Raw genomic sequence first — 23041 nt, forward strand, 5'->3', positions numbered from 1 at the left:
AATTAGCATCAGCCAAGATTGTAAACGTGTCCAAACAGGGAACAGTACAAATGAGTCCAATTCTAAATCTAAAACGTGAGTAAAAGACACACAAGCAATCAGTACTGTCTAATACTTCAACTACTGAAGCTGGGTGAAAGCATCATGCATAGCAACCATTCATCTGTAGCTTTGAGTTGCTCTATGTCTATCTACTGTGGTCAGGGCTGACTGCAACCAACCTTCCATGATGGGCACAACTTGAGGGACCACAGCTGGTTCTTCCATGGGATCAGCAAAGCTGGGAAAGAAAGGCTTAGCAGCAGGATTAAGACCAGATCCTGGAGCCCCAAGAGGGTTGACTGGTGTTGGGGAGGAGGGGGTGGTGACAGGGGATGCCTGAGGAGAGAACTTCTTAGCTTCCAGGGAGGTTGGACTCTTAATAGATGATGATGATGAAGAAGATGAAGATGAAGATCGTGACTTCTTGGATTGATTGGGGGTTGATTTAGCATCTTTATGCTCCTTGGGTTGGAATTCTTGTGCAGTGGTTTTGGGAGAACGGAGAGGTGTTGGGCTGGGTGTATCGAAGGACAGACCTAAGGGTAAAGGATGATCTGAAGTGCTCAAGTCACTTAAGTCAAATGGCTCACTTTTGCTGCTCATGTGGGAATTGTTCAGGAGCCACGAAGCATCAGAGGGTGACAGGGGTGGAGCTGAAGACAACACTTCATCTATCGGGGAAATGCCCAGGCTCGTCTGAGAGGCAGGGCTGAAAGCTGAGGTGTCTGCCTCTGGCATGCCTTCCACGTAAGGTTCTTGGAAGGATGTGCTGCTGTCAAACATCCCGCTATCCACCATGTCACCACCTGCTGCTTTATTCTCTGGTGAGAAAGTTGGACAAAAGGCCTGGCTGCTGTGGCCCAGGCTGGCATTTTCAGTGTCCATCAAAAGATTGAACTGATCAGCAGAGGGTGAAGCCTGTGGAAAGGAGCCAACTGATATGCTGGTGGTTGTTGGCATTGTGAATGGAGCCGCTGTAGCTTTCAGATCACTGTTCAGGACGAGTGGGCTCATAGCAGTAGCTGCTGGGGGGCACACTTCCTGGGCCAGAGGGGCATGAACCAAGCCTTCTTCTAGGTTGACATCCTTTTGGCTGGTGTCCATGCTTGCTAAGGAGGGCTCCAGGTTTGCATGAGCTAAACTCTCCAGATCCATAATCACTTCCTCTGTAATTTGAGAGGTTGCAGCAGATGAGGGAACAAACGGTTCTGCCATCACTGCCCACTCCTCTGGAATCTTTTTTCTGTTTTTACCCCTCTTCCCCCGGCCTCCACTCTTTCCAAGCTGCTCCTCCCAGCCAACTTCTCCTCTATCCCTCCTTGGGCCAATCCTATGATAGAAGTCCTCTGCCGGGGGAGCGCCTTCTCCCAGTGCTTGTATCTCTGGTGGCTCCCTGCTCTCAAGTTCATAAGATCCCTCATCTTTCTGCCGCCTTTTCTTCTTCTTCTTCTGTTTTCGGTCTGATCCATCAACATCTCTTTCATCTCCACCGGCATAGGCGGCACTCTCACGGTTAGGCCAACTGTCATGCAGGTCCTCAGGACTGGCAGCAAGATGGCCAGCTTGTTTAGCAAACATCATGGAGACACTTGGAGTGAATGGTGGGTCTGTTGACGAACAGCTGAAGGGACCTTGTTGTGGGTGAAAAGGGAAGAGTTTAAAGTTGGTGGCGATGGTGGATATGTGTATATGAATGGATTCCCTACGTCTTGACTAAATGGCCACAGAGAAACTACAGAGCATATGACAAAGGGGCAAGAACAACACAACAAGGAGGAAATAGAATAAATATTGGGTTGATCACTACAGTCTAAATGAAAGCACACATATTGGCGAAAAAGCAAAGCTGCCATAGTGATCAAATCAAGATGCCCTTTGACGCTTGGCCACACATACTGCTAATTCACAATTTTAGATTTTAGGGTGCTACTTTCCCACTTTACTTTTTTGATTTTTCATGATTTTCTTCCTTGTTCGGAATTAAAAGATACATTTAAAAAATACTAGTTCAGTCTCTTTTTGCCATGGCTATTTTTGTTGATTTAAGAAGCACCCAGCACCCTATATTACTGCCTTTAGTTTACTCTGTGTGGTTATCTTCTGTCCTCCTTTATTGATCAATTAATACAATTCAGGTTTAAACCTGTCTGTGCTTCCTCCCCTTCCGCCTTTTTTTACAGGAACCTCAGGTTGTACTACACAGTGCATAATCACACTGAAACTATGGCCATCAAAAGAGCTCTATCTAAAATCACAACACAGAGTGAGAGTCAGGTGTGAAACTGTAAACTTTAACTGTATGTAATGCATATAGTGCAGTGTCCAAAATTTAGATTAGACACTTAAAAGATAAACTAAAGCAAAAAAAAGTCTTCATTATCTCCAGAAAGAATTTCAATAACAGGGAGCATTTTTGTAACAAAACCGGGGACATTTCATAACACGATTTCAGGCTTAGGGAGAAATTATAAAGAAAAGCAGTGAGACTGTATTCTTCAAGGTAAAAGGTAAGAGGAGAGCAATGTAAAGTAGACGAGAACCAACAAGACTGGATAAGAAATTGCCCACTGAGGCGGAGTTGCTCTTTCTACTTTGGCCCAGTTTGTCTCAGATTTTTGTTCCACACCCACACACTAAAACAGAACAGCTAAATTAGAGCACATGTCAGGCTTCATACAATACAGTACAGTGGCTCTCTGGAGGGCCATAGCTCAAACAAGTAAAGCCATACCAGATCTGTGCCCCATATACTGTGTATGCTGTAATAGGGAGAGGCAGAAAATCCCATCAGCTGAATGGACCAGATTTATTGAAATGCCGTGCTCGCCAACGTCATCAGGCTGAGGCAGCAGTCTCACTGTGGTGATGTTCATCAACTATAGTTACTTTATAGTTTAGAAGTTGTACGGTTAAATAACAAAAGAGTAGCATGTAATGTAGCTTCAGTCCATCTACTTTCCAGTGATGCTTTACTCAAATGCTATTACACAGTAAATTGAAAGAAAGTCTTGTACTTGGGCTGGTGAATAGTGAAAGAATATTATCATTTTTGACATCCCATGTCTTTATCGATAGTTCTATAGCCATGTATCAGTATGCAAAGCCTTCCCCCTTTGTCCAATCCGCTCGGTAGGACTGTCAACCTATTTGTTGTAGCTCAAATGAGTGCATTAATGTCAGAAAATCTGAAGAGTTAGGACTGTCAAGGTGGATATTCATATCACAAAGGACCATTTTGGGAAAGTCATGCTCATGCTGTTCTTAGACTTTAGTTCAGCTTTCAACACGATCATCCTTTGGCAGCCGATACAAAAACTGGACTGTCTAGGACTGAACACCTCACTGTTCACCTCACCCTGACCGGAAGACCACAGGCAGTCCGGGTCGGCAGCAAGGTATCCTGCACCATCACACTGAACATAGGGCTCCCCAAGGATGCGTGCTCAGCCCCCTACTTTTCACCCTGCTGACCCACGACTGCACACCAACACACAATAACAACCTCTTCATCAAGTTTGCAGATGACACTAGTGTGTTGGGCTCATCAACAACAACGATGAGTCAAACTACAAGGAGGAGGTGAGCCAACTGGCTGCGTGGTGCAGAGACAACAATCTCTCTCTTTATGTAGAGAAGACAAAGGAGATTGTTGTCGACTTCCGGAGAGCCCCCACCCATCACCCTCCACTGACCATAAACAGTGCTGGGTACCCTCCCAACACTGCCCCCCCTTCCCTCTCTGCCCCCTGCCCCCACAAACTCTGGACACTGATCCCCCCATACAGAAACCAAATGGCACCAGCCACTTCACAAACTCTAAAAACTCTTGTAAACCAAATTGCACTGTGTACAGTCAATTATTGTACACTGAATGTACATAGCTTACTGTTTGTACTGTTGCTCACTGTCTTTACTGTTAATTCAGTTTATACTGCCATATGTCATGTTTATACAGATTTGCCTTTTCTCATATGTTTTAGCTTGTATATATTTTTTTATCTTCTACTTTAAATTTTATTTCATGTTTATTGCTGTTTGCACCCAGGATAAGAGGGAAACACTATTTCAATTCTCTGTATCCCCTGTACATATGGCAGTATTGATAATAAAAGTTGACTTGAGTTCCTCTTTTTTCTTAGTTGATATCCTCATTCAGAATATCTATTCTAAGTTACCAATGATCTCCTCTTAGCCTCTGATAGCGGACTTGTGTCTGTGCTTGTCCTGTTGGATCTCAGTGCTGCATTTGATACGGTCGATCACAGTATCTTATTAAAGAGACTTGAACATGTTATTGGGATTAAAGGAACTGCATTAGGCTGGTTTAAGTCATATTTATCTGATAGATTTCAGTTTGTTCTTGTAAATGAAGAATCTTCCTCACACACCAGAGTAAGTCATGGAGTTCCTCAGGGTTCTGTGCTTGGACCGATTCTTTTCACTTTATACATGCTTCCATTAGGTAACATTATTAGACAGCATGGCATATATTTCCATTGCTATGCTGATGATACCCAGTTGTACTTATCTATAAAACCAGATTAACCCAATAGGTTGGTCAGACTACAAGCATGTCTTAAAGACATAAAGACCTGGATGACTCAGAACTGTCTGCTTCTAAATTCAGACAAAACTGAAGTCGTTATCTTTGGACCTGAGCGCTTCAGGGAGAAATTGTCTAGCTATATAGTTACTCTAGATGGTATTTCCTTGGCTTCTAGTTCTACAGTGAGGAACCTTGGAGTTATTTTTGACCAGAACTTATCATTTGACTCGCATATAAAACAGGTTTCTAGGACTGCCTTCTTTCACCTTCGTAATATTGTTAAAATCAGGAACATCTTGTCTCAGAGTGATGCAGAAAAACTGCTCCATGCATTTGTTACCTCAGGATTGGAATACTGTAATTCTTTATTATTGGGCTGTCCCACATATTCTCTGAAAAGCCTCCAGCTGATCCAAAATGCTGCAGCCAGAGTTCTGATGAGAACTAACAGCAGAGATCATATTTCTCCAGTTTTAGCTTCTCTTCATTGGCTCCCTGTTAAATTCAGAATAGAATTTAAGATTCTTCTCCTCACATATAAAGCTCTTAATGACCGAGCTCCATCATATCTTAAAGATCTCATTATAAGATATTTTCCTAACAGAGCATTTTGCTCTCAGACTGCAGGTTTATTTGTGGTTCCCAGAGTTTCTAAAAGTAGAATGGGAGGCAGAGCCTTCAGTTATCAGGCCCCTCTCTGTGGAACCAGCTGCCAGTTTGGGAGGCAGAGCCTTCAGTTATCAGGCCCCTCTCTGTGGAACCAGCTGCAAGTTTGGCTTCAGGAAGCAGACACCCTCTCTACTTTTAAGATCAGGCTTAAAATTTTTTGATAAACTTATAGTGAGGGATGGCTCAGGTGACCCTGAAACATCCCATAATAATTAATTGGATTCTAATTGGCTTGAATTGGACTGTATCTTTGAAATGCCTTGAGAATACATTGGTTGTGATTTGTATCAGGGCCCCAATGAGCAAAGCTCATTTAATGTTTGTATAGCCATTTATCGATGTTTTGCATGCATTTTTCATATAGTCCTGACTTTTGAAAGATGCATAATTATGTCCAATCAGGTCTAAGAATTCCACTCTCGCTCCTCCCTTTGGTCCCTTCTGGTTCACCAAAGAAAATAGCAAACAAATGGCAATGGTCAAATGCAAAGCTGAAGCCTCCAAAGCTTCAGCTCACAAACCAGTGTCCTGGGGCTACATCCATTTCTTACACACAGTCTATTATCTTGTCTCAATGAAACATTTTCAACATTTTTATTCATTTTAAAAACTATTCTGTATTTGTTTTTCTTTGTTATTTCAGATCATGAAGAAAACATGACGACCAGTCACACTCTCCAGGTTTGACATCTTCAGGTCGATCTTTCAAACACTATTTTCATCGGAGGTTAACATAAAATATATTAGAATACGGAAAGAAGTAGCTGCCACTCATTCCACCATCACTCCGGAAGTCCTGATTAAGCTTAATCTTGTGGATGGCAAGCTAACTTGTATAAAGAAAAGGGTCTTTTGAAAGGCAAGTTCCTCTTCAAACCCCTGCCAGATGGTTCTCTCGACAGGACCAAAGTTATCTGCCGTTACTGTCGATGTGAATTGAGTTATCAGCGGGGCACGTCGAGTCTTAAATATCACCTGCTAGCAAATCACACGGCTGATGCAGAGATCCCCACTCCCTCTCACCAAAGGCAGACCTCGCTTGGTAGTTTGCAACAGAGACACCTGGACACCTCCACCTCCGGCAGGTTAGACACAGTTACATAAATAAAACTGAACTGAATTGAATGTGTTTTGGACTGTTGTAGAGACACAATATTGCCAAAAGTATTCACTCACCCATCCAAATAATTAAATCCAGCTGTTCACTTCCATAAGCACAGGTGTATAAATCCAGGCACCTCAGCCTGCAGACTGCTTCTACAAACATCTGTGAAAGAATGTTTCGCTCTCAGGAGCTCAGTGAGTTCCAGCATGGTACCATGATAGGATGCCACCTGTGCAACAAGTCCAGTGGTGAAACTTCCTCGCTGCTAAATGTTCCACAGTCAGCTGTCAGTGGTGTTATAACAAAGTGGAAGAGATTGGGAACGACAGCAGCTCAGCCAGGAAGTGGTGGGCCAGGTAAAATGACAGAGCGGGGTCAGAGGATGCTGAGGCTCATAGTGCTCAGAGGTCGCCAACTTTCTGCAGAGTCAGTCGCTGCAGACCTCCAACCTTCATGTGGCCTTCAGATTAGCTCAAAAGTGCGCAGAGAGCTTCATGGAATGGGTTTCCATGGCAACTGCATCCAAGCCATACATCACCAAGTGCAATGCAAAGCGTCGGATGCAGCGGTGTAAAGCACGCCGCCACTGGACTCTACAGCAGTGGAGACGCCTTCTCTGGAGGGACCAATCACGCTTCTCCATCTGCCATCTGATGGAGGAGTCTGGGTTTGGCGGTTGCCAGGGGAACGGTACTTGTCTGACTGCATTGTGCCGAGTGTAAAGTTTGGTGGAGGGGGGATTATGGTGTGGGGCTGTTGTTCAGGAGCTGGGCTTGATCCCTTAGTTCCAGTGAAAGGAACTCTGAATGCTTCAGCACACCAAGAGATTTTGGACAGTTTCATGCTCCCAGCTCTGTGGAAACAGTTTGGGGACGGCCCCTTCCTGTTCCAACATGACTGCGCACCAGTGCACAGAGAAAGCTCCATAAAGACATGGAGGAGCCAGTTTGGTGTGGAAGAACCTGACTGGCCTGCACTGATTCCTGACCTCAACCCGATAGAACACCTTTGGGATGAATTAGAGCAGAGACTTCGAGCCAGGCCTTCTGTCCAACATCAGTGTCTGACCTCACAAATGTGCTTCTGGAAGAATGGTCAAAAACTCCCATAAACACTCCTAAAGCTTGTGGAAAGCTTGCCCAGAAGAGCTGAAGCTGTTATAGCTGCAAAGGGTGGGCCGACGTCACATTAGACCCTCTGGATTAAGAATGTCACTTAAGTTTATGTGTGTGTAAAGGCAGATGAGCCAATACTTTTGGCAGTATAGTGTATTTTCAGTTCAAATCATAACTGCAGTTCAATACACAGTTCAGTTAGGTCAGCAAGGGATCCAACCTGTTGGATATTCAATTATTCTGTTTAACATGGTGCATTGTTCAGCACTGAGCTGTGATTCAGGCCCATGACGGAGTACTTTCTCTGCACCTAGGAAGGGGCTGGTGGATGCTGCATTCTTGAGTCACTGTGCATTACAAACTTGTAGAGATTTTGCGCGCACATACAATCAATTTACGGCTGGCAGCAAAGCTTAACGAAGTAGCAGTAGTCTCCATTTGCTAAGCCATCATCATATCTTAGGAATTGGTTAAAATAGTGTCTTGTGTCTTGTTACCAATTTCCCATGTTCCCTTAATAATGCTAATGTAGCATTTCCATACTTGTCTTGACAAATGTAGTTTCAACAGAATTCCTTCTCTCTCTAAATTCTTCCTCTAACTTTCTACTGATTTTCAGCCAAAGATCTTCAGGCTGTGGTGGGTGAGGGAACTGAGAGAAGCGAGTGGACAGAGCGACACGGGTAGCTTCTCTCTGTGGGACAAACACACTGAGAGATTCTCACATAACTACATGCTGACAGGAAGTCAGCACAAACACCGAACCCGAACCCATCCCAAGGCTTGGGCATGATGGCACACACCCACATGTCAGCATTAGAGGGGCATTGACCTTGGTCACATGAGAAACAAATGTGTGTGTAAGCCCAGAACTAAAGAACAGACATGTGCCCTCTGTGGAACAAACTGCTTCCACCACTTTTTCTGAGGACTTGCAGTGTGCTCTCTCTCTGAATCCGTCATGGTTTGGCCATGGCATTGTACAATTGAACGGTGTGAACGTCTCAGAGTTGCATAGAGGAGAAAGGTATTGTTACTGTGCTGTGATTCAACACTCCACCAAAATGAAAGATGATATTGTATTTTAGTACAGAGGAGGCCAGCTGGGAAACGTAACTAAATAATTGACGTGGGGGGAGCTCTAAGTGTGAATATGTTTTCAGAGTCAGAGTAAGCAGAAAGCCTTGTTGAAGAGGTTTTACCTGCTGACAGATCCTGAGGGCTGCGAGGAGCCTGGGGTTCAGGCACCATGGGGCTGTGCACCATAGAGGTGACCGACCCCGCTGGGGGGCAGGGATGCTGGGGCTCCACTATATTTGCTGGCTTCTCCACATTCAGGGGGGCAGCTTCCACTTCCAGTTCCATTCCCATCCCTCCAGGCTGGGAGAAACCTGTAAAAAAGAAAGGCAGACCAACCGGTAGAAAGAGTCAGAGCTGGGGATTCCCTGCTTCTCTGTACTTTGAATGCAGGGTGGTCACCTCATCTAATGTATAAAGAGTCAGCCCTGCTGGCCTAGTGGGAACACATCTTGTTCACAGTATCCTATAGCAAAATACCAGTAATAAGAGGAAGTAATGAGGCGTGGGTTATACTCATTAAAATGTATACAAGTCATCATGCAGTGCTGTAAGAGAAAAAAGGAGGGAGACAGGCAGATGAAGGGAAGCAGCAGAAAGAAGAATAACCCCACTGTGAGTGTGGCAGAGCCTGCTTCACTCTGTGTCATTCTGTAATTCTGTACATGTTGTCAAAATAAGCAAATATGAATGAGATTCACCCCAAACACATGTGAATTAGACAAGAGAATCATTCTGAAAGTAATCATGGATGCAAGTGTCAACTGTATGTGGTTTCCTGAGGGACAGTGTTCGTATTCAGGGACACACAGAGTGTGTGTGTGTGTGTGTGTGCGTGTGTGTGTGTGTGTGTGTGTGTGTGTGTGTGTGTGTGTGCGTGCGTGTGTGCGTGTGTATGTATATGTGCGTGTGTGTGTGTGTGTGTGTGCGTGCGTGTGTGCGTGTGTATGTATATGTGCGTGTGTGTGTGTGTGTGTGTGTGTGTGTGTGTGTGCGTGCGTGTGTGCGTGCGTGTGTATGTATATGTGCGTGTGTGTGTGTGTGTGTGTGTGTGTGTGCGTGCGTGCGTGCGTGTGTGTGTGTGTATGTATATGTGCGTGTGTGCGTGTGCGTGTGCGTGCGTGTGTGTGTGTGTGTGCGCGTTCCAGCCCGGAGACCACAGCTCTCATTGAGGCAGCAGTGAGCGCTGGTTTGCAGAGGTTGGCATGGTGAAAGGCTGAATTCAGCCTGGTAGCTCACACTGTGTGGGCTGTGTGTGTGAGTACCAGCAGGTACCGAGCCAGGGACAGCTTTAGCTCTGCATGCTGCCTCACCACAAGCACTTCATCAAACAAGATTTCACGACAATCTTCAGAGAGGAAATCCAATTTGCAGTGAAATTCCAATAGTGTAATATAATTTGATGTAATAATTCTCCGCGACCCTGAGTTGGATTAAGCGGGTATACAAAGTGGATGGATGGGTAATAATTCCCAATGACTGTGATGGACTGTCGACCTGTCCAGGGTGTACCCTGCCTCTCGCCCAATGACAGCTGGGATAGGCTCTGACCCCTCCGCGACCCCAAATTGGATTAAGCGGGTATAGAAAATAGATGGATTCACAGTGAACAGTCCCTGCAAACAAAACCCAAACAGTAAACAATATAATCAATTAGCCACATTTACATATAAAGTAATTAGAACAGTGGGGTCCATCATGACACAAATCCATGAATAAATCTCAAAACATCCGCAGGTATCTCAGGCAATTGGGCTAAGGCCTGATGTTAGCCTGGTCCAGAGGCGGCGTCCACTTCTCTGGGCTCGGAGGCGTCTGGGATGGAGCGTCACAAGGTGGAAACGTGCGTTGTGGTCAGAGCCATCAGTGTTCCAGATCTTTGTTGGAAGAAATGGAGCAAAGAGCCAAAGGAGCATCCAGCCTGCTGTCAGCAACCAGTCCCTGCAGCCAGGCTGTGGGATGGGATGGGCTTGGATCAGGGCCCCAATGAGCAAAGCTCATTTAATGTTTGTATAGCCATTTATCGATGTTTTGCATGCATTTTTCATATAGTCCTGACTTTTGAAAGATGCATAATTATGTCCAATCAGGTCTAAGAATTCCACTCTCGCTCCTCCCTTTGGTCCCTTCTGGTTCACCAAAGAAAATAGCAAACAAATGGCAATGGTCAAATGCAAAGCTGAAGCCTCCAAAGCTTCAGCTCACAAACCAGTGTCCTGGGGCTACATCCATTTCTTACACACAGTCTATTATCTTGTCTCAATGAAACATTTTCAACATTTTTATTCATTTTAAAAACTATTCTGTATTTGTTTTTCTTTGTTATTTCAGATCATGAAGAAAACATGACGACCAGTCACACTCTCCAGGTTTGACATCTTCAGGTCGATCTTTCAAACACTATTTTCATCGGAGGTTAACATAAAATATATTAGAATACGGAAAGAAGTAGCTGCCACTCATTCCACCATCACTCCGGAAGTCCTGATTAAGCTTAATCTTGTGGATGGCAAGCTAACTTGTATAAAGAAAAGGGTCTTTTGAAAGGCAAGTTCCTCTTCAAACCCCTGCCAGATGGTTCTCTCGACAGGACCAAAGTTATCTGCCGTTACTGTCGATGTGAATTGAGTTATCAGCGGGGCACGTCGAGTCTTAAATATCACCTGCTAGCAAATCACACGGCTGATGCAGAGATCCCCACTCCCTCTCACCAAAGGCAGACCTCGCTTGGTAGTTTGCAACAGAGACACCTGGACACCTCCACCTCCGGCAGGTTAGACACAGTTACAACGGGTGAAGTTATTTTCTTAAAGTGTGAATGTTACACAGAGGAAAGAATGTTAGTGAAAGTTCAGGTGAATAGCAGCAACATCTGGTATGGGAACAGCTGGATTTGATCCTCACAGCTGCACATCTTTTGGCTTACATCTTGATTTTCCACAAAACGTTAGACAATTAATCCCCAAAAGAGTTACATATGCAAATAATATCAAATGAGGTTTCAGGTCAAGATAACATGATTTAACATGATTCCAATGCAACTTAAAGGAGAAGTTCGTGTTTTTTAAACCTTGTTTCTGGCATAAAATACCTTCATCTCCTCACCGATAACAATTTGGTGAAAGTTGGTGTCCTTCGGAAGATATTTAGATCACTAGAGATATATATATGTATATCCATATAACGGCAGAGAACAGGGCAGAGACAGTACAGCCTCTGAATAAGGCATTATCTGTCTTTATTTCACCAATACTTTAAGACCAATGAACGAATGAACGCGTACTATTGCACTGTTAGCTCAGAGCTGCCGTGTTGTTGTTATTGGGGGCTATTGGGGGGATTTGGGGGGCTTTCTACACACGTCTACTAGGATGACGTCATTGACGCGCGCCGCTGCAGCATAGCTCATTGACAGTCTGTGACAGTCTGCTATCTTTTTGTTTGCTATTTTATGCCAGAAATAAGGTCCAGGTTTTAAAAAAACAAACTTACCCTTTAAGGCTGAATTAATTTGTAGTTAGTATCATTACTAAAGCCTCATGTATGGTCGGTGACGCAAGACGCAACGCAAGCCCTTGCGCGGTTGCAAGCCCCCCCTTGCGTGCTTTTGTGTGTCACCTCAATTTTCTAAACTTCACGCAAGACGCAAGACGCAAGACGCAAGACGCGAGCCACTGGCTGTGTTCGAAACCGCCTACTACTACATACTACATACTTGAATCCTCCAACCCACGCACTCTCTTTTCAACAATAAACAAACTCCTCAAACCCCAGGACAATATCTCATCCACATTCACCCCGGAGAAGTGCAACAACCTCCTATCATTTTTCCACTCTAAGATCGATAACATACACAACCAGCTTGTCACCTCCACTGCCACCACCCCCAACTCTGAACCTCCATTTCCCTCATCCCCCGACCACCAGCTTTCCATCTTCTCCCCTATAACCACAGCCGACCTCTCCAAAATACTCTCCACCATGAAATCATCCACCTCCCCCCTGGACCCCATGCCTTCTGAGCTTGTCAAAGCCTGTTTCACCTCCCTCGCCCCACTCATCACGGACACCATCAACTCCTCCCTTACCTCCGGCACCGTCCCCTCTCCTCTTAAACTTGCTGCCATCACCCCCCTCCTTAAAAAACCTGGCCTTGACCCTGACGACCCCAACAATTTCAGGCCCATCTCCAACCTCCCATTCCTCTCAAAAATTCTGGAAAGAGCCGTCGCAGCACAATTAAAGCAATACCTCCTCTCCAATAACCTGTACGAAACATTCCAATCTGGCTTCAGAATCCATCACAGTACCGAAACAGCACTTTTAAAAGTCACCAATGACCTCCTACTCTCCTCCGACTCCGGCTCCCTCACCATTCTCCTCCTCCTCGACCTCAGTGCTGCCTTCGACAGCATCAATCACTCCATCCTCCTCAACCGTCTGCAAGCCATTGGCATCATCAACTCCGCTCTCTCCTGGTTCACCTCCTACCTATCTGAAAGACTCCACTACATCTCCATCAACAACCACAAATCCCTCACCGCCCCTGTCTCACACGGAGTTCCCCAAGGCTCAGTGCTCGGACCAATTCTCTTCATCCTCTACATGCTCCCACTGGGTCACATTATCCGCCACCATGGTCTTCACTTCCACTGTTATGCCGACGATACCCAGCTATACATCACCACCACTGCCATTACTGCTGCCATTCTCTCCACCCTCACCAATTGCCTAACTGACATCAAAGCCTGGATGAATCACAACTTCCTCAAACTCAACAGCAATAAAACTGAAATTATCATTTTTGGCCCAAAATCCACCCTCCCCACCTCCCAGCATTTCTCACTCTGCATTGATGGTCACTCCGTCACTCCCTCCCCCCTGGTCAGAAATCTCGGCATCATCATGGACCCCACACTCTCCTTCAAATCCCACATAAACCAGGTTACTAAAATAGCCTTCTTCCACCTTCGCAACATTGCACGCCTTCGCCCTACTCTCTCCCCCTCAGCTGCCGAAACACTTGTCCATGCCTTCATCACCTCCAGACTCGACTATTGCAATAGCATCCTGTATGGCCTCCCCTCCTCTGCTCTTCAAAAACTGCAATATGTCCAAAACTCAGCTGCCCGACTGCTCACTCACTCCCCCTCCAGAGAACACATCACTCCCATCCTTCAACAACTTCACTGGCTTCCAATAAAACAGCGAATCAACTTCAAGATCCTTCTCATCACCTACAAAGCCCTCAATAACCTTGCACCTCCATACCTCACAAACCTCCTCCACCCCTACTCCCCCACTCGACATCTCCGCTCCTCTGATGCAAACCTCCTCACTCCCATCACCAAGACCAAGTACCGCACCCTTGGGGACAGAGCGTTCTCCATCGCTGCCCCTACCCTTTGGAACTCCCTGCCCCCCACCATCCGGAACTCCGATACACTCCCCTCATTCAAAAGCCAGCTCAAAACCCACCTGTTCAAAATCACCTACAACACCTGATAAAATGTTCCTCTCCCCCGCCATCTACCCCCCCCCCCCCCATGTGCCTAAAGTCTGTAACAGTGTTTTTCTCTTGTTTATAATGTCTTGTTTTTTTGTCTATGCTTTCTGTTTGTTCCTTATGTAAAGCGTCTTTGAGCATTTGGAAAAGCGCTATATAAAACCTATGTATTGAAAACGGCATACACATCGATCTGACAGTATGCAGAGCGTTTACACACAGTGCACTTCACTCCTGCCCGAGCCCAAATCAGCCGGCCTGAAAAGCTGATTTCCCTTAAGCTATAAACTCTGTAAATATATAACTTTAGCAACATTTGAAACATTTTCAGGTGAGAAAGTAGTCGTTTAGACCCCCAAGGTGTTGAAAATCTGACAAAATACCGGCTATTTACAAGAAGAAGAAGAAGAAGCATAAATCCAGTCGAAGAGACTTGCCGAAGAGCTCCTGGCGGTGAATTTCCTTTCATGGTAGTAGGCTTGTCATTGAAAAAACCCGCTACTCCACCTATTGTCCTGGCGGTGAATCGCCACGCAGCACACGCAACCGCCGACAAAGAAAAATGAAGCATAAACGTCTCGAGCCATTAACGCAAGCGCAAGGGCAGTTAAAAGAAGTATAACTCAGCCTCAATGATGAACTCCGCTCCCTCCACTGGCCCCCTTGTTCGCCACAGGATTTAAAAATGTTGTCGATACTTTTAAAGGCCTTCATGGACAGACTCTTACTCATTTGTTCTCTTAAATGCACAAACCCAACAACATCATGGAACGTCTTACCTCTCTATGTTAGATCTGCTCCCACTGCTGAACAATTCAAATCACTGCTTAAAATCCTTCTCTCTTTTTTTTTTTTTTTTTACCACACTTTTATGATATTGTTGTTTTCATGGTTATTGCATTTTATTCTGTGAAGACCAGCTTGACCATTTTGGTGAAAGGTGACTTGAATGCAAATGCAGAGTTGCTGTGTGGCAGGTTGGAGAGTATATGGGAGTATACCTGGGCAAGTTCCCAACAGGCCAGAATCCATCATTTGGGCAGGGCTGGTGTCAGAATAACCTGCCATGGAGGCTGGCAGGAGGGCGGGGCAGAACGAGGAAGTAGAGGAGAACAGGCGGTGAGGGGAGACATTAAGCATGAGGGCATTAAGAGTGTAGAACAGGAGAGATGTGAGAGAGGAAAGGAAAAGAGGAAAAGTGTTAAAGGCAAAGTATCATTTCATATGCTAGCATTTTTGCATACATTGCATCTGATTGTTCAAGACTTAAATAATCAACAAGCTTCATGGTTCATCCTTAGAAACGTACGCATCCCTCCCTGCACAGAAAGCACCTCCATGCAGTCTGTACCTGATCACACACAGGACTGCCTGCTTTGCAACACCAAACACTTTTGCACGACTTACAACCAAACAGACCACATGCACTGTAAGCAACCATTTCTACACGTGAAACACACACCTCAGAAATCTTGTTGGAACATAATACTGTAGCCAAAGGTGCCAGCTGATTGGCTGCAGTCCAGCTGTTCAGCCAGCTGATTGGCTGCAGTCCTGCTGTTCAGCCAGCTGATTGGCTGCAGTCCTGCTGTTCAGCCAGCTGATTGGCTGCAGTCCTGCTGTTCAGCCAGCTGATTGGCTGCAGTCCAGCTGTTCAGCCAGCTGATTGGCTGCAGTCCAGCTGTTCAGCCAGCTGATTGGCTGCAGTCCTGCTGTTCAGCCAGCTGATTGGCTGCAGTCCAGCTGTTCAGCCAGCTGATTGGCTGCAATCCTGCTGTTCAGCCAGCTGATTGGCTGCAGTCCAGCTGTTCAGCCAGCTGATTGGCTGCAGTCCTGCTGTTCAGCCAGCTGATTGGCTGCAGTCAAGCTGTTCAGCCAGCTGATTGGCTGCAGTCTTGCTGTTCAGCCAGCTGATTGGCTGCAGTCGAGCTGTTCAGCCAGCTGATTGGCTGCACATTATCATTAATTTCTTTCTGTGACATAAATGTTCAGAATCTAGCCCTGTTGAAGTTAAGTGGATTCAAAAGTCGTCCATAAATGATGTCGAGCAGGTTTTATGATTTATGACTAAAATGTGAGTCACAGGAAGTTCATTCATAATCACTGAGGAGCAGTAGTAAATACAGAAGTTACCTTCAGAGCCATGCGAGCCCTTTCTGAGCTTTCCTGCGTACTGTATATCTTCCTAAAATGATCTGTCACCTTAACTTGAAAGAGGAAAAGCATTAGAAAAAAGTACTGCTACCCTGGCATGAAAACAGCACTTTTTCATACATTTGCATTTTATTTGGATGCCCCTTGTCTGGTGCCTGATATGTGTGCCCCTGAGCTCAGCGTACAATCTCCAGGTGGAACAGCACGGATCACCCAGCATTCATTCTGGCCCCCCACCTTGATGACCGAACAACTGTAATTCAGTGATGCAAGGCTGCTGATATCCCACTCTGCTTAGCACAAACTACTCACATGCACAACAGGCTTTAACATAAACACACCTTAAAATGCTCACATGGATGTGCATGTGCACTCTCACCTGTCAGGCTTCCTCCTAAAAGCAGAAATGTCCCATTCAAGTGAACCTTCATCTGCTATGTGGTGCTCAGTGCCTCTGCCTCTGTCTGTCTCCACTGCAGCCTCAGCTGGCTGGGTTACTAACGCTGAACCCCCCGTCACACACACACACACACACACACACACACACACACACACACACACAAGACTGCGATCACAGTCGGGGAGTCTGGGTTTGGTGTGATGACGTTTCTCTATCTGTCTGGTTCAGGTCCCGGGCCTCTGCCAGCCAGCACCGCCCCTCCTTCCCACAGCCCACAGCCCACTCCCCTTCCTCTTGTCTCCTGTCGTCACCCTTCAACTCCTGTTGGAAAGGCCCTGGCTGAACCTAAGAGGCAAGAGCCCCCACCTAACTGTTTTAATGCTGCTGCTGAGCTGTGAGACAGAAAAATGGGCAGAGATTGAAGACCAAGAAAGTGGGGGGAAACAAAGATAGAAACATAAGGTGGAAAACCTGATTAAAGGAGGAAAGATGAATAACAGCAGGGAGGTGAAGCAGAGGAGTTAAGAAGGGAGGGGAGGGGCAGAGAGGAGAAGGAGGGAGGCACTGATGGCAACTCTCTCCCAGCAGCGCACACAGAGGGTGACAGTGAGGCGAACGGACAGGAAGCCACCCAAAGTCACAAATGCTTTCATATATGAGATGCAGAGGGGCCGTGGTGGAGTACACAATCACACACACACACACAACACTCCGTCGGCAGGGTCACACACTGATTCAGCAGCACTGGTAAAGCAGTACTCATCATCACAGTGTTAATCTGTGCATCTCGTAAAAACTCCGGTCAGGGACTGAACAGGAGACGTGCAAAGGGACAGAGGTAGGCTAAAGAAGTAAAGAGTGGTGGAGCAACAGTGCTGCGGGAAACTGAAGTTTACTCACAGCAGGCAGGAAAACATCCGATAGGCCTCACCGTCTCACTTAATGGGACATCAGCTCACATGTTTCAGCAACAAAACAAACACATCCACTCAAAGATGGTGGCTGTGTGCTCGGCATCGCCTCGTAAAAGAAAACAATGACTTTTTACTGCTTTCCCAAACTCTTTGTACATCTTAAATCCTCTGTCCACCCTGTTGATCTCATAAACATGGTACTTTGGTCAGTCATTCTCGTTAGAAATCCTAATCAGATAAGATAAGGTGGATAATCTGCTACATTGTTGGTGGCCCTGCTGACCTCCCACATCCTGTTTTCTCAGAGCCATTTTTCCAGAGTTCTCAGCATGGACTGACAGTAACCATATCATCAAAATCACAACAGCCTCTGTTCTTCATGCATGCTGGAGTCATCCAATCAGACATGAAGAGTCTCAGTTAGTCTGGAAAGATAGTTTAATAACATATAAGAAAGCCCTTCATAAAGCTAGAACTGCTTATTATTCATCATTGATAGAAGAGAATAAGAATAATCCCAGGTTTCTTTTCAGCACTGTAGCCAGTCTGACTAAGAGTCCGAGCTCTGCTGAGCCAGGTATTCCTTTAACTCTCAGCAGTGATGATTTCATGAGCTTCTTTATCAATAAAATTGTTTCTATCAAAGAGAAGATTGATGGAGTCCTTCCCACTATTATTAGTGATGTATCATCAAGTACAGCAGCTTTAGAAGTATCTTTAGAACCTGATTTGTATTCAGACGGCTTCTGCCCAGTTGATCTCTCTGAACTAACAACAGCAATAGTCTCTTCTTAACCATCAACTTGTGTTTTAGACCCAATCCCAACCAGACTGTTCAAGGAGGTTTCCCATTAATTGACACTTCCATATTGGATTTGATCAATCTGTCTTTGTTGACAGGATATGTACCTCAGACTTTTAAGGTTGCTGTAATTAAACCTTTACTTAAAAAACCTACTCTTGATTCAGAAGTGTTGGCTCATTATAGACCTATATCCAATCTCCCTTTTATGTCTAAAGTTCTTGAAAAAATAGTTGCAGCTCAGCTTTGTGATCACTTACACAGAAATAATCTGTTTGAAGAGTTTCAGTCAGGATTCAGAGTGCATCATAGCACAGAAACTGCACTGCTGAAAGTTACCAATGATCTCCTCTTAGCCTCTGATAGCGGACTTGTGTCTGTGCTTGTCCTGTTGGACCTCAGTGCTGCATTTGATACGGTCGATCACAGTATCTTATTACACAGACTTGAACATGTTATTGTCGTTCCTTCCAAAGTCATGCATGCTCAGGATTGGACCAAAGTTGCAATCTGTTGGTTTCCTTAGCTAGGAAATTGTTTTTGAATTGGTTCTGTATGAATGAATCGGACTAATTTTGAATGTTCCACATTTTATTTGATTGGATAAGGATTACACTCTGATTGGCTTGAATTGGACTGTATCATTGAAGTGCCTTGAGATGAGATTTGTTGTAGTTTGGAGCTATATAAATAACCTGAATTGAATTGAATCTTCTTCAAGAACAGATAATCCCATTTGGGCTTTTGTAGACACACCACAGAAAAACCCATTCATATCATTCCTTCTGCATCACCATTGAAGGACCTGTGTCTTCTCTGGAATTTTTGATGGGACACTGTAATGTCTCTGAGTAAACTGAATCCACCTCTGCTGTACTTTAACATCTTCGGATCAGACATGAGGACTTGCGGAATCTGATTTCATCACATTCATACTCAGCTGCCCGTTCAGCAACTAGGGATGGGAATTGATAAGATTTTTACGATTCCAATTCCATTTTCGATTCTGCTTAACGATTCGGTTCTTTGTCGGTTCCCTTATCGATTCTCATTTGGAGAAAAAAGACAACAAACCGGTCGATTAGCATCAACTTTGTTTAGTTTAGAAGTAACACGAGTCATGACCTCACAAACCCAACAACGGTGAGGTCCACATTGGTCTATCATGGCCTGGGTAATTTAACTCTTCCTGCTCTGGTGAAAGGAGAAGCTGGAGGTAGAGGTGAACTGGGGGTAGTACCACCAGCCTCTGGCTCTGAGCCAGTCAGGCTCTGTCTCTCATGATTTCATCTAAATGTAATGCCTGAGAAGGCCTTCATTTAACCTTAACCGTTACTAACAGCAGCTTTTACAATGAGGCAAATGGTGCTAACATGATAGGCAGTGTTTGTTAGTTAGTTAGTTACCTGCAGTGTTAGCCGAGGACATGCTAACGTTGCTAACGTTGCTGGGTTCAGATTCACCAACGTTAGTCCGGAACAGATCGAAAACGCGACATTCATTCATAGTTATTGCATGTTGGTAGTATTTCCTCCCTTTGGTGAAATATTCACTTTGCAAGTTGCCCTGTTGTCGTCTTTTTTAGGGATGTGTAACCAAACTTTCGAGCATTTGTACCGCTTGGACGCCATGTTTCCTGTTGACTGCTGGCTGCGCTGGACTCGCCACGCAACGTTGCGTGGTGACGTCATTCGCACCCACTGGAATCGATAAGGGAATCATTTGCAAAATCGCCAAACGATTCCAAGGAATTGAAACACTGGGAACCGGTTCTCAACAAGAACCGGTTTTCGATTCCCATCCCTATCAGCAACCATAGAAAAACACGCCTGCATGGTTCTGCACCTGCTCGGGTTCCCTTCTCCTTTAACTAGGTAGAGCCCCATCTGGATTGATTGGTGCTGGTTCTTCCAAATAATCGACACAGAGCTTTTCATAGGTTGACTTTTCATTGGGCAGAGTTATTTCAGCTCAGACTAGCTCCTGAGCTCATCTTCAGTGTTTTGAAAGTTTTATACCTGCGAAATAAGTGCGTTAAAAGTGGAAAGTGTTGGACCAGTTTCCTGAGGTCTTCGTGAAATGTCTGTAAGATTCTTTAGTAAAAAAGACATTCAGTTACACCTCTGTTCACAGAGGACTCCACTCTTCTTCAGGGTCGGCCTTTTCTCATATCTGTACTACTTAAAAACCCTTGATGCACATTACCACGCTCTGAGAGAGTGTACAGTAAATAACCAGAGAGCTCAGTCCACAAACTAAAAGTTACAGTCTTATTCTCTGACACTTTTCCTGCAGTTGGACCTTTGCCAGCTGGCATCGACTGATCCCTCTTTCAGGCACAGTGTCCTCCGGAATCATGTGTGAAACTGACATTTAGATCTGTTGCTTATATGGCCAATTTTTCTCCAGTTTGTTTCTGTGCCGGCAGCCGTAATGCTGCACAGATGGGACATTCAATGACAAACGGGAAATTGGAATTTCCAATCTCCTAACTGGTAAAGAAATGAAAGAACCCTGATTACAAGTCCTTTCCAGGATATAAAACATTCATCCTGCACATCCTCTTCACGATGTGTTGGTCAGCCACAGAAGCACCTTCAGCCAAAGACTGATTGCACCACGCTGCACCACAGAGCGCCACAGGAAGTCATTCCTGCCTGTGGCCATCAAACTGTACAATTCCAGTGTCTGACATTACTTCACCATGTGCAATAACCCGGTCATGTGCAAAAACAATAATAATTAGCTACTGTGTAGCATTGTAAAGGGATTAATAAAGTAATTCTGATTCTGATTCAATTAAATACAAGTACAGCATTATTAGCTCATTTGTTTCTTTAGTTAAGTGACCTATATAATTAAAGATGAGATCTGATATTAATATCAAAGCAAAAAGCAAGTGCAAAAGAAAGAGGAGAAAAAGTTCAACATCTTTAATTCTGAGGTACAGTGAATTGTACAATCCCTAAGTGCAGAACATCATTTGGACAGTCAGTCTTTTCTTACAAAAGCTGTAAACTCTGGAACTCACTGCCCACAGATATTAAGTCCATCAGTGAGTTTAAATTGTTCACCTTTAAACTGAAATTTTGGCTTAAAACAAACCAAAACTGTACTCACTTGTAAAAATGTGAGAGTGAATGAATGAGATGAAAGTTTGAACTGCACTGTTGTATTTCTAGATTAATGTTCTTATGTAAATTAATGTCTATTTTAGGTCTTGTGTCAGCATAGAAAAGCCTAACCAGGGACGGGAGTTGTAAATTAGCACTTGTTGCTATACTCTGTATGCATCACATCAGCTACAAGCTTTGATTTGTAACTATGTCTGATTGTATTGTCCCTGTCAAATAAAGGAAAAAAAAATGCAGCATCTGAAGTTGAGTTAGGTGGCGCTCCAGAGGGAGGAGACTGGGTATGTGCAGAGTTCCTCTGAACATCTGAATGTCACATTTCCAGATTAAACAACAAAACGCAGATTTTTTCAGTTAGTCGTGACTTCAGACTCTTCCAAGTACAGAAAGAAAAATGTTTGTTTTCTTTTCTCAAGCTTTACCTGATGCGCTGTTTTAAAGGTCTGTTTGCTCATCCAAATCTGTCAATCACAGTGTGATGACAGATTTTAAAACCCATCTGGATGAGGTTTATGTTGTAATGCAGCTTCAGTAAATGGCATCGTAAAGGCCCACCTTAAGCTCACTTATTTCCTGTTAATGCCCTCACAGAGGAGTAGTCTCACTTCAACCCCATCAATGGGGCAGCTTCTTAACTGGCTCAGACTGTCAGTAACACGCTAACCTGATAGGAAACAACAAAGTGAGGGGCTTCTGCTACAAAGAGTTCAAAATCTGAACCGTTTCTTTATTGCAAACTCAATTTCCAACTGATGTAAGAACTTGACTTTGGCATGAAGAAGACGACATATGGCAGAGAGACTGCTGCTGTTCCCACCCTGACAGATGAACTTTAACATCCAAGAGGCACACAAGGACATGCCCTACAGGTTCCTTTGTCATGCATGCTGCAATGAGGACAAACAAATATGCGCGCGCGCACACACACACACACACACACACACACACACACACACACACACACACACACGTGCACGCTCATGTTAAAAGAGAAAAAACACAGACAGCCAGAGAGCTGATTGACCTGACAGAATCAAACACACACACACAGCACAGCTTGGTCTGATGCTGCTCATGAACCTGAAAGTTGAAGAAATGCTGTGTTCAGAGGATGAGCAGCAGATGCAGGGGGAACACTGACAACCACAACCCTGTCATCTGCAGTATACCTCAGAATTTTATCACCCGTTTGTCCTGTCTTCTTTGTTAATATGACACAGGAATCTAGTTCTATATTACAAAACTAATCATAAACTGTGCAAAATGCCGTTTTGGTTCTTTTAACATGTACAGAGTGCATTACAATTTCAGTGATCAGCAAACTATTTCCCATTGACATTTACCAGAAACATGAAGATTTACACACATTGAGCAGGTCATTAAAGCTGCAGTCTGCAACTCTTTTTCAAGCATAATGCCTGGAACTGTCCGGGGATTCTGAAAGTAGGACATTAAATACCCCAATACAAAAAAAATGAGTTCTCTAGGTCCCCTATATGTCCCGCTAGGTCCCTCCAAAGCCAGCAGGTTTGTTTACAAAATTGCAGACCGGACCGGTAAAAGGTAACCAATCAGGT

At 44.7% G+C, this 23041-nt stretch overlaps 1 protein-coding gene across 6 annotated transcripts in view; it reads right to left on the reverse strand.

The window, feature by feature from the left end:
* LOC142370373 (uncharacterized) overlaps positions 1-23041 on the reverse strand; it is a 143860-nt gene that overhangs the window by 59647 nt on the left and 61172 nt on the right. For 5 of the 6 annotated variants that reach the window (XM_075452914.1, XM_075452918.1, XM_075452917.1 and 2 more), the window contains exons 4-6: positions 15062-15133; positions 8680-8868; positions 222-1673 (exon numbers count right to left, since the gene is read on the reverse strand). In XM_075452914.1, coding sequence (XP_075309029.1) covers positions 222-1673; positions 8680-8868; positions 15062-15133 — 1713 coding nt within the window. The remainder of the gene's footprint in view (positions 1-221; positions 1674-8679; positions 8869-15061; positions 15134-23041) is intronic. The other variant, XM_075452915.1, reaches the window with a different exon arrangement.

This window comes from Odontesthes bonariensis, chromosome 20 (assembly GCF_027942865.1).
Source record: "Odontesthes bonariensis isolate fOdoBon6 chromosome 20, fOdoBon6.hap1, whole genome shotgun sequence".
Taxonomy (NCBI): domain Eukaryota; kingdom Metazoa; phylum Chordata; class Actinopteri; order Atheriniformes; family Atherinopsidae; genus Odontesthes; species Odontesthes bonariensis.